Genomic DNA, 12,109 nt, shown 5'->3' with positions numbered 1-12,109 from the left:
TTTGCCCTTTGTCTCTCTCTTCCTTTGAGATACTATAATGTCTGTTTTTGTGTTAACACCGCAAGCCCTGGAGGAGTGTTAATTGTCATGCTGTAATTGATTTGCTTAGCCAGTAATTGTTTTCTAAGTGGGTATAAAATCACAGTGTCAGTGTGTTTGTGCATTTGTGTGTGTGTTTGTATGTGTGGGTGTTTGTGTCTGTCTGTGCGTCTCTATGTATATACATGTATATGTGTGTGGGTCTATATATGTATGTGTGTGTGTGTGTGTGTGTGAGAGAAAGGTGTAGGTGTTGAGAATGGTATTGGATGACCTCAGTTGTGACATTGTTGATAGTTTTATTGGCTCCAAATTGAGTTTATAAAGCCATGAAATCAACTGAAACAAAAGGCCTCTCTCTGGACACACCGAAAATGGGATGCTAAAAACAGATCCTCCACCAGTGTATGCATGTGTGTTTGTATGTGTGTCAGTGTGTGCATGCCAGCTGAGACGCGTGCATGCATGTGTAGCTCTCCATGTGTCTATGTCAGGGATTATGGTTTTCAGCTCCAAGGATATCTAAGCAGCAAGTTCTTTTCATCCAGTTTCCTCACACACACCAGAAGGCTTGACTTTGTGTTTCTTTCAATTAGAATCCAAAAGTTCAAAAGCTGTGCACCCAAGCATTCCTCTATTTGTTTTATTAGAAACTTTAATGGGTTTCTATTGTGCTTGTGGACTAGCTAAGTTGGGAGATATGGTCCAGTTATCTACATATCTACTGATGCAAGAAAACACTTGTTTATTGTGCACCCATAAATGTAAATGTGGAAGGGCTAACATCAGCAAATCTGTGGACACTCAAATTAAACTATGCAGTTTTGAATGCTTTTGTGGTGCAATTGTTTATCGGGCAAATAACTAATTCCTTCAGTGCAGCTCTTGATGCTGTCAAACAAACTCTCTGTTCTTTAAGTTATGCAACATGCATTTAAATAATATTCAAGAAATTGTATTTTTCTTTTGTTATGTTCACCATGTCTATCAGTAGAGGTTTCTATTTAGGTAAACACACTAACCCCACAGCCAAGTGTTTCTACTGTGTGCGTAATATCCTAGCGGTACATGAACAAGTTTTTAAGGAGTACATACAAATTACTAACAGTCATTTTTTCATCCAGAACAAATGTTTTCACTGTTGAGGCTGGGGTTGCATGAAAAGTGAATACTGAAATTAGATAACAATTTCTAGTTTAGCTCAGGCAGACATCCATCTGTAGAGGGGATTAAAGTTGCATTTCCCCTTTAGCAATGTTGCTACCGCTCCCATAGACTATCTCTCCTTTTCAAAAAGTAAGACCGGTGGGGCCGGGGTTATTCTGGGAACAGCAAGGATTGCAGGTGGATTACGTGCATAGATCAACGGTTTATACATTGTCCCACACTAGCAACCTAAAATCTCGTAATTTATCTGGTTTTATATTTTTAGTTGTTTTTAATTGCTATTTAATGTGTAATTTCTTATACTGCACTGTATCTTTTTTCTTGTATTTTATCAGTTTTAAATTTTTGTATCGTTTTTAACTGCTCTTTAATGTTTTATGTAAAGCACTTTGAATTTCCCTGTTGCTTAAATGTGCTACACAAATAAAGCTGCCCTGCCTTGCCTTACATTATCGTTATACATACAGAATACGGGAGTTAAGTACAAATGGCTGAAAACTGAACAATTTTTGTAAACAATTTTGAATATTGTACATTTTCAGAATCAGAATTACAGTACTGTGTTGCATGAATATGATGATAATGAGGGTGGGTAATGATGAATAGCAAAGAAAATGTTAATTGTTGCTATTGGTGATAATGTTGACGTCTGACCTCTTACCTCTGCAGAGTTCTTTCTGGTACTGGATCAGAAAAGAGCTCCGTAACATGAAGCCGCGCTGGTGCATTGAGCATGAAGACTGGACGCTGTATTTGTTCTCTCCAGAGAGCATGTGAGTCTTACACACACACACACACACACACACACACACACACACACAATGCAAGTTATCAATCTGTGGGCTTCTAGTTTCTTTTTAGCTGCTTTTTCACAGCTAATTGTTTTGTCAATAGCTTTAACCGACCATAGACTTTTTGTAGATGAATCTGTGCGTGTGTCTGTGTGTTTAGATTACGTGGGTGGTGCCAAAGTGTGATCTCTCACAAATTGTTCGACCATGTAGTTCTGGTTTTCATCTTCCTCAACTGCATCACCATTGCTCTGGAAAGACCTGAGATACAGCTTCATAGCAAGGTAGGACACAATCTCTCACACACACACACACACACACACACACACACACATGCACACCCACTTGCACATGCACTTACACATTTCCTGTATTGTCTAAGTGCTTTTCAGTCATGAAACTTTTTACACTGTCTGTGAGAGTTACATAGGTAAATATGATACAGCAAACATAAAAAATGATCTGGTGCTCTGATGGGCTTACCATTAAATAACATAACACAAAAGAAGATGATGTTCTGTCTATTTTGCAGAGATATGTATTGAAAGTCTTCACTGATTTCCACTGGTTACTGTACAAAGTGGTGAAATGTGCAACATGATCCTATAGAAACTTCCTGTGCATTAACCTGACTGGAGGCTTTTGGAACACACAACATCAAGGCTAAAAACTACCCACAATAAATTACTCTCTTAAAGAAACACGCTAAATAAAAAAACAGCTGATACCTGCTCCATTCAAAGAGACAAAATGTTGAGACGTTAACATTGTCTTAATTCTCATTATGTCTTCTTGTTAATGTCCCTCTTCTTTAGGAGCGAGTGTTTCTGAGTGTGTCCAACTACGTTTTCACTGTGATTTTCCTGGCAGAGATGGCCATCAAGGTAAGATTTCTTTCAGTTATTTGTGGAATGTGCTAAGTAATTGTTTTAACGTTTTGACAATTCTGCATCAATAACTCTCTAATTTAAATTCTAAGAGATAATAATTCCATCATGGCTTCTCCAGGTTGTAGCTCTCGGTTTCTGCTTTGGAAAGCAGGCTTACCTCCAGTCCAGCTGGAATGTTCTGGATGGTTTTTTGGTGTTTGTGTCTCTGGTCGACATTCTGGTCTCTCTGGCCTACACTAGTGGAAACAGGATCCTGGGAATCCTCAGAGTCCTACGTCTGCTACGAACACTACGCCCACTGAGGTACCCAGTATTATGTCTGTATATAAGCCCCACGCATACAGGAAACATCCCACCCTATATCATGTGTCTGTCACTTGGATTTATATCTTCTGGACTATATGTGCCGGTACTAATGAACATCTTTATGTCCCTCTTCTTGTGTTCCAGGGTGATCAGCCGAGCCCCGGGATTGAAGCTGGTTGTGGAGACGCTCATCACCTCTCTCAGACCCATCGGGAACATTGTCCTTATCTGCTGCGCCTTCTTCATTGTCTTTGGCATCTTGGGTGTGCAGGTATGCATTCACACACAGTAACACACACAAACTGGTGCTTGCCTTAAACAAGTCACAATTTCCCAAAGCTAGGGAGAGGTCCAATGGACAGGCTGCACTTCTGATACTGCTTTGTCATTTGCCTTTTCTAAGCTTGAGGACAAAACCTTGTATCGTAAATGTCAGTCTAGTTGGGCAGCTGCAAATGTGACTGTGGCTTGAGGGGGGATTGGAAGTGTCTTTGAATACCCAATGGGCAATTTTTTTCCCCTTAAGAGTGTGAGTTTTTGACAGAATAACAATTAGGTTTAGCGTGAAAAGGGACTACATGACCCCCCAGGCCAGTTTTTAGCCAAGCACTCAGGGAAATCCTCTGATAAGAATTTGCTCTATAAAACGTCCTTTTATTGCTGGCATTAATAGTTGGATGTTTAAAAAGCTGTAAACTCCAGTGCAAGTGAGATGATGTGTAAATGGAAGCCAATTGGCGCTGCAGACCTCTGTCTCTCTATCTCACTTGCTAGCTGTTCAAGGGGAAGTTCTACCACTGTGAAGGTCCGGACACGAAAAACATCACTAACAAGTCTGACTGTCTTCAGGCCAACTACCGCTGGATACGAAGGAAGTACAACTTTGACAACCTGGTTCAGGTATGGATTAATGGACTGAGGGGGAGAAAGGGAGAGGGACGGGAAGGGAGGGAGGTTGGAGGGACGGTAAATGTTTAGTGTTCAGGCCAATGTAATCTACAAAAAACAATGAACTAGCTAAAAAGTAATAATAAAATATTGCATTTATTAGTAGTGACTGTGGTAAATACAATAGTGGCTTAGGTTTTCCCTAGGGATCAGAGTACGGTGATACATTTTAAATTAAATTTGACAGAGTTGGGTTGTCTTACATTCTAGCACTTGCATATGGAGGTTTTTGATTCTCACTTTAAGAATGTGAATTACAAATTTTATTAAAAATTTATTTCACATGAACTTAGTCATCAAGACTGAATATGCATCTTTGCCTGACACCCACTAATTATCATTGGGAGGAAAAATCCCATGCTGACCTTGCACAAGTGTGTGATGATATTAGAACCAGAAAAAAAATCTCTGTGTTTAAACTTATTTCTCTGTTTCCTTTCCAGGCTCTGATGTCTTTGTTTGTGCTGTCCTGTAAGGATGGTTGGGTCAACATCATGTATGACGGGCTGGATGCAGTGGGAGTGGACCAACAGGTAAAGTGGGAAGAATTAACCGCAACAAACTGGTATAGAACACGTTCATTCCTCGATTTTAGCTACATAACACCAGATCCATTTCCAGTCCTGTGTGTATAGAAACCAATTTCACTCACACATTATAAGTCACAATAGATTAGGGAACCATTTTAAAATATCTGTCATTTATGCTGATTATGTTATTGTAAGCCTATTTACGGTGAAGTGCATACTGTGCAGTTGCGTATAAAATGTCAAAAAATGTAATATCACCATCTGAGTCAACATCATAAGCAGTAATAAAACTCCACTGTATATAGGCGTGGTATAATTGAACTGTAGTGCATGTTAGAGAACAATGGCACTGTAATCTCCATTGGAAGCTTTGATAGCAAGATATGCAAATCACTGCCCTGAAGACAGCCTAAATACACTCAGAGTACAAGGTTAAAAAAATCATGGGATTAATTTGAAACATTAAGCACATTTAAACTGCGGTGGTTCTAAGCAAAGGACAGTCTCAGGTGAGTTCATAGCGGGCACTTCAAAGCTTCAACTGATGAGGCTGTCCTCAGATCTAAGACTGCCTTTGGTGTAATGTGCTGAAATAGTGGAGTCATATTAATACTCATACTTGTAAAAACACAAGAAATTGTGTGACCAGAAACCAAAGTATCAAAGTCTTTATTTGTGACATTACTAGGATAAATCTTGAAACCGCTACACTGGCAGGTAAATTTTCCTAGAACACTGGAAAGCTTAACCAAGGATTTTCAAATTATTTACACTGTTCTACTTGCTATGTGTAATAAGATAATTTCTTTGTGAGGATGAAGATACTGTGAGACTTTCCTCTGGTTTTGAGGCATTTGGGATTTCTGTTGCTTGCCCACTCAAAAGCACAAAAAGCAAAACTAGTTCTGTGCTTTTCTGTGTCTTTACTAAGAGAAACACACAAACTATTAAAAAAAAGCTCAATCCTCTTAACTCTGCTCTCTGATTCTCTTCTCAGCCTGTAAGAAACCACAACCCCTGGATGCTGCTCTACTTCATCTCTTTTCTGCTCATCGTAAGCTTCTTCGTCCTCAACATGTTTGTCGGTGTCGTGGTGGAGAACTTCCACAAGTGCCGGCAGGACCAGGAAGAGGAGGAGGCCCGCTTAAGGGAAGAGAAGAGGCTCAAAATGATAGAGAAAAAGCGCAGGAGTAAGGAGAATGGAGGGGCTGGTCGGTAGTCTATTTTTCTGAGCACTGCCTGCTTTCAGAGCCTGAAAAAAAGAGAAAGAGAATGACAGAGAGTGAAACCAATTTATTCAGACTTGACTATAAAAAAGAGGGAGAGTTTGAAAGACTGGCTAGTTCACGCAAACAGTGTTTGATCATTGACAGAAGGTGTAGGCTATGCCAGTCTGATGCATGTAACTGCATGACTGCAGCCCTCCCCTAACACTGCATGCTAAACCTTGGACCAGGCCAACCTAACCAAGCTCACAACGGTACATTTATATTAATCTGTCTAAACATTTGTATGCTCACTCTTCAAACAATCAAACTGCCATAACTGTAGTGTCAAAGATTACAATAGCAATTCTTTAGGATTTACTAGTCCCTTATTTCAGCACCAAAATCTGCTTTAGTACCATTTTTCAAACAACACAAAGGAAATGTTCCCGCTTCGGTCCCCCTACAGGTTGTTACAATACATCATGCTAGATTGGGTAGCGGATCTGTAGTTCGAATGAGACATTACGACAGCAGTAATGGACAATTCCACTTCCATCCTGTAGGGGGACTGAAGTGTTGCTTTAATGCACAATTAGACCGATTAATACCTGTAATAAGTTGTAAAAAAAATGTTATGTGCCTTTTGCATGTGAAGCCGATCGAGTTTCCTTGTTTCATGTGTCTTAGGAAATTTTGCTAGCAAAATTTTGATCAGTGAAGCGCCAACGCCCCTTCCTCCGGGTGCATGCACAACCCCGACCCTGCGGCGTCTATCTCGACACGGGTAGAGAAAGCAGGACATTTCCTGTCAACCTGCTTTGACTGGCAGACTCAGAAACATAGCAGACATTTTGGCTGCTATACTTGCAAATACCTTGGGAAATAGAGCTGTTGGAATATGTTAAGCTTGTTAGATACACAGGACTTTTAGTTACCGCTTGTGGAAAAAGAGCAAATGCTGGCAAAAACATCAGAAACACACCACCTATTGCAAAAAAATGTGTTCAAATGCTCACACTACAAAGCGGTATGTTGTGAGGACTTGTTCTTTTATTGTGGGATCAGTTGAGCTGAAGAAAAGAGAAGAAGGAATTGGGTAGAAGCACATGTTTTTTATTGGCCAAAACATCAAAGAACACAACAATTTGGTTACAAAACTAAATTATACCCAACACATCAATCACAGAATTACACTAGGAGGCAGCATATGGTGGGAGCAGTGCACTGCTCGTTTTATCTTGTATTGTCTCACTGGTCTAAAGCTGCTAAAGGTCCAGACAAATGTAATCTAATCAGCTGTCCCAGAAGAAAAACACCTAACTCCAGTGTTTGGCTATGCAATCAGTGTACTCATCAATCAAAAGACGGAGAAGAAAAAGATTTAAAAAAAAAAGGTTTTAGACTATTGAGATTTCCCTGAGGGGTAAATATGACTGTAGTGATGCCATCAAGGAGAAGAGTGGCCCCAGTGTATGTTCCACATCACAGTCATGTTCTACAAGCTTTCAAAAAGAGTTAGGAACTCGAGCAGTGAAACAATATGGAGAGAATAAAGAAATTGGTAATTATTAAAAGAGCACTTACCAATTGTGTTGTTGAACGTACACTGCGCAGCCCCTCTCAACCATAGACATTATCCTGTACATCAAAGGCATGTAAGCATGCAGTAGGGACAGGGTATGGTGTACTTTGGGGGGGGTGACATAAACATGCACGTACCGCAAATACAATAATCAATCGTCATTTATGGACATGCGAGTGCACAGTCAAAACATAGTTACATACTGTATCTTTTATAACAATTTTGAGTGCTACGGTAACACTACAAGTCTATTTATTATTCAAAGGCTGTAATGCAGCGCCCTTCTAAGACGGAGCAACACACCCATTAGAAAATATTTTCTGTAGTTTGTGTTTTAATGGAGACCTTACATTTAGGTCAGAATACATAGCGAGACCTCTCTGCCCTGACAAGAATTTAATTATTAATGAAGAGACAATTAATCTTGCAATGATGCTTTCTAAAGGAGCTCTCTGAATTTCTTCAGGGATAGAGTGCTGCAAGGATGACATTTTTTTGTAGGCCAACCCGAAAGTTAGCATCGCCCTTGTTCACTTGGCAAAAAGCCTACATGATTTTTTTCCTTGGCTTTTGGATTTTTGCAGAAAATAAGCTGTGTGGCAAACATCATTTAACCTGCACGTTTTGTACATTGAGATAATCTCAACAACTGACCAACAATTTCATGATGTTTTGAAGCTCGAATGCAATTGCCAGAAGCAGAAAGCTAACACATCACCACTAGGCTTTCAACTCATAATTAGATTTTGTGTGCTTACCTTCTGGCAACACTTTACTTGAATGTTTCTGAACACATATTTTACGTTTATAATGTTTATGACACGTTCATGACAGTGTCACTCTTGTGTAGATACTTTCAAGTAAAGTGTAACCACCTCTTCCACAAAAGTCTTTCCACTTATTGTGACCTGATCTTCTAAATGGTGTCAATTGCCAGTTTTGACTCCTTCTTCAAAGACCATGAAAAGAGTGTAGATTAGGGTGAGGATCAATACAAATCAGGAAGTCTGGTCTTCTTACATTCATTAACGTTTAATGTCCCTGACAACTTCTGTAGTCTCATTTAGCCACTTGTTTTTAAAGACATTTAAAAGCCACAAGTTGGTTGTTGACATATTTTATGTTGTAGAACCATAGATTAACAGTTTATACATAGAACAAAAAATGAAAATATCTTAAGCTTTTGTTAACCACAGACTTTCTATTAGACATCTAGCCAAAATCACATTCAAAAAACCCATTGACTTTGAGACAAATGAAATTGGAAATGCAAAAATGCTAGCTTATTTCTGGGTTTTAGGACTCATTGTTGCAGCACTCTATACACTTGTTTGCTACTTCCTTTAGTTCAATATAGGGTAGGTCAAGGGTTTGTTTATTAAAGACTGGGAGAAGGGAGGATCACTTAAATGCCTTGAAACAGGTGAGGAGAGGTTTTAACACTGTAGGTATCCAAGAACGAGTCAAGAACGATTTAAGCTCATGAACTGCAGTCTGTTTTAACATTTGATCCATTTCAATCCTGTTTGCGAATTATGAAATTAACAATATACCCTAGCTGTGACTCTCATGTCCTCTCTTATTTCAACATACCATACAGGCAGTGATGTGCACAGACTGTGTGAGGGAGAGGGCGATAATGGAAACCACAGTGAGAAGGGTAACAGTGAGGACACAGAAGGGAAGTACTTGAGATGCCAGTCGGACACCCAGGCTGCTCAAGGGCTCCTCTGATGTGGTGTGAGAGTGAAAAAAGGAATATTTTTAAAGGTCCAGTGTGTAACTTTTGTAGTTGTTCGTTATCAAAATATGTATTCCTCTTCAAAAACTTGTCCTTATTATGAATACTGACCCCCACCATCAAAGCGTGAAGGGTGAAGGCTACCGTAGCTGTAATACTGAACTGCGTGGTGCAAGAGAGTTGATTGCGATATATGATCTTAATGCCAGATGGGAGAAATTCCTACACATTAGACCTTTAAGGAAAGAGCTTTCTTGGTTAAAAATAATGGGCAGCCTGAGCAAAAAGAGCAGTGGTGGTTCCCCTACCTGGGCCCCTGCACCTTCCTGTGCACACCACTGGTCACATTGTAATATTTGAATCGCGTAGCATGGTTACTTACAGTTTCACTCTTTCTGTCCGTCTGCGTTTTGATATGTGTCTCTCCTTGTTGCGTCTTTGCATATATTTTTTTGTATGTTTGTGTTTGTGTGATCCAGAGGCCAAGCAGAGGCCTTACTATGCGGACTATTCTCCCATTCGTCTGTCCATCCACACACTGTGTACCAGCCACTACCTGGACCTGTTTATCACCTTCATCATCTGCATCAACGTCTTCACCATGAGCATTGAGCACTACAATCAGCCGCAGGTAATGTTTTGGCACATAGACACACACATATAACAGTTACCTGGATGGATAGATACCAACCAACACATTAAATAAAATGAAATGCAATTAGTTTTGTGTCTAGAACCACAATAACCAGATGCTCTTGTGCAACCATTCCCTTAACTTAATTTTAACACAGCGAGAGGGCATTTTTACTTTGCCCGCTGTACAACAACTGTTCTGTGCATGTCAAGCCGTCCTCTAATGATGACTGAATGCTGACCAGCTTTAGCTAAGTACCAATGATCTGTGAATCTGCAGTGTTTTGGATTTTCTGTGTAGACAGCCAATGCAAATATATTAACACGTGACTCTGAATCCAAAAATAGGTTTACTGCCAGCACTGAAATTCTTTTCCTATAAAGACACAAGTTGTTCATGTATTTTTGGAGAGATGCCACAATCTTCCAGCAGTGATACATTTTAGGGCTTCCGAGAAGCTGTTGCTCCTCTTCAATCTTATTAGAATTTACTTTGTTCTGCAAATTAACTTGGAACGTGAATGTTATTTTCCTTCATCCAGCAATAAAACTTTAAACAATTATTTTCATAATTTCTACTAAAAGTAAAAACCGCTTTCAGAACATGTTCAAATATACATTGTAAAGAATTATTAAATATTGCCACAGAAAATGAATAGCATCTAATCTGTGAGAGATGTGTTAAAATAATTCCTGTATTTTTTTGTGTTCAGTATTTGGAGGAGGTTCTGAAGTACTGTAACTACGTGTTTACCTGCATCTTCATCGTCGAGGCCCTGCTCAAACTCACGGCATTTGGCATACAAAGGTTCTTCAAAGACAGGTAACACAGTGGGATGTGATTATGCACAACACACAATGATGTAAACTGACTACAGTATGTGTCATTATTTCCAAATTACAATATGTTTCAAGTTTTATTGTCATATGCACAGTAAGGAAACATGTTTCCATGTACAATGCAATTCTTACCTTGTTGTCCACAGAATGCAAAACAATGTAAAATCTACAATACATACTAGAACTATACAAAATGAAACTATTTTAAAAGGTAGCATGTGAAAAACAAAGCAACAATAATAATAATAATAGTACAGTGAACTGGAAATAGTGTAAGTAATGAATGTGTAAAACTGGAGAAATGTAAACAGTTGAGTACAATTGTGAGGTAGAACTTGAGTATAAACTCCTATCCGCTGTTCAGAAGTCTGGTGGCAGAAGGAAAGAAAGAGTTCTTTGGTCTGGGGGTCCCGCGTTTAACACTTCTGCACCTCTGGCGGGTGGGTAGAAGGTGTGAACAGTGCGTGCTGGAGGCGGCTCTCCTGTTAACCCTGCAGTGGTAGATGCTCTGCAAAGTGGCCAGGGGAGTCCTGGTCCTGTGGTGTGGAATAATAACTCCAGCTCCAAATAGCACTTTGATATTATACATTTAGGTGGCCCCTTGTTTTAGTATGAAGGTATTGGGTGGTGAGTGTATTCAGTCTGTGGAGACTTATCAGGCATAAACTCAGTGTTCCCCTGACTATAGAGATTAGTAGGTGCGGCTACCCATTTATTTAAACTAACTAATCTCCATCAACAGTATATTTTCTTCCCCTTCTTTTACTTCTGTTCCAACTTTTCAGCAAACTCACAGTAGCACTTATTGTGTAGATTAGAAACATACATACATGTACTAGATCATCAAGTAGTACTACCCAGTATTATAACAAATGATTGGGGAAACTTTGAGTTACCAAACAGGGAAGTCTGTCAGAGGCCGCACATGTTCTTTGTAATACTGAACTGGAGTAACAACAGGTAAAGACTCTTTTTCTTACTTCTACGAGCCTAAAGTGTATAAGAATGCTTATGTGCGTGTGTTTAGGTGGAATCAGCTGGATATAGCTATAGTGGCGCTGTCCATCATGGGCATCACCCTGGAGGAGCTGAAGATGAACGCAGCACTGCCCATAAATCCTACCATCATCAGAATCATGAGAGTACTCAGAATAGCACGAGGTAGAAACAAATACACACACACACACACACACACACACACACACACACACACACACCAGTCTAACCTCGCTAACTATTCAAAATAATTATACAATACCTGTACACTTACAAAACATACAGTAAGTTATTGTCAGTTTGTAAGTCTTCCCTACAGACAGACACTCATAAATATTATCAACAACTGTTGTAGTGTATGTTCTTGTAAATTCAGCATTAAAGCAACACCAAAGATTCTTTAGTTCCTTAAAATAATGTTTCCAAAATCGTTTCAGT

At 39.5% G+C, this 12,109-nt stretch overlaps 1 protein-coding gene across 4 annotated transcripts in view; it reads left to right on the top strand.

The window, feature by feature from the left end:
• The window catches only part of LOC117958546 (voltage-dependent T-type calcium channel subunit alpha-1H-like), a 108,556-nt gene that overhangs the window by 84,035 nt on the left and 12,412 nt on the right, over positions 1 to 12,109 (top strand). For 3 of the 4 annotated variants that reach the window (XM_034894998.1, XM_034895002.1, XM_034895001.1), the window contains exons 20-30: positions 1,876 to 1,979; positions 2,158 to 2,281; positions 2,813 to 2,881; positions 3,006 to 3,190; positions 3,338 to 3,464; positions 3,968 to 4,093; positions 4,585 to 4,674; positions 5,669 to 5,882; positions 9,682 to 9,833; positions 10,549 to 10,658; positions 11,703 to 11,836. In XM_034894998.1, the coding sequence (XP_034750889.1) occupies positions 1,876 to 1,979; positions 2,158 to 2,281; positions 2,813 to 2,881; positions 3,006 to 3,190; positions 3,338 to 3,464; positions 3,968 to 4,093; positions 4,585 to 4,674; positions 5,669 to 5,882; positions 9,682 to 9,833; positions 10,549 to 10,658; positions 11,703 to 11,836 (1,435 nt within the window). The remainder of the gene's footprint in view (positions 1 to 1,875; positions 1,980 to 2,157; positions 2,282 to 2,812; positions 2,882 to 3,005; positions 3,191 to 3,337; positions 3,465 to 3,967; positions 4,094 to 4,584; positions 4,675 to 5,668; positions 5,883 to 9,681; positions 9,834 to 10,548; positions 10,659 to 11,702; positions 11,837 to 12,109) is intronic. The other variant, XM_034895000.1, reaches the window with a different exon arrangement.

Source organism: Etheostoma cragini, chromosome 15 (assembly GCF_013103735.1).
Source record: "Etheostoma cragini isolate CJK2018 chromosome 15, CSU_Ecrag_1.0, whole genome shotgun sequence".
NCBI lineage: Eukaryota > Metazoa > Chordata > Actinopteri > Perciformes > Percidae > Etheostoma > Etheostoma cragini.
The sequence above is the reverse complement of the archived record's forward strand: the minus strand, read 5'-3'. Positions and strand labels throughout refer to the sequence as shown.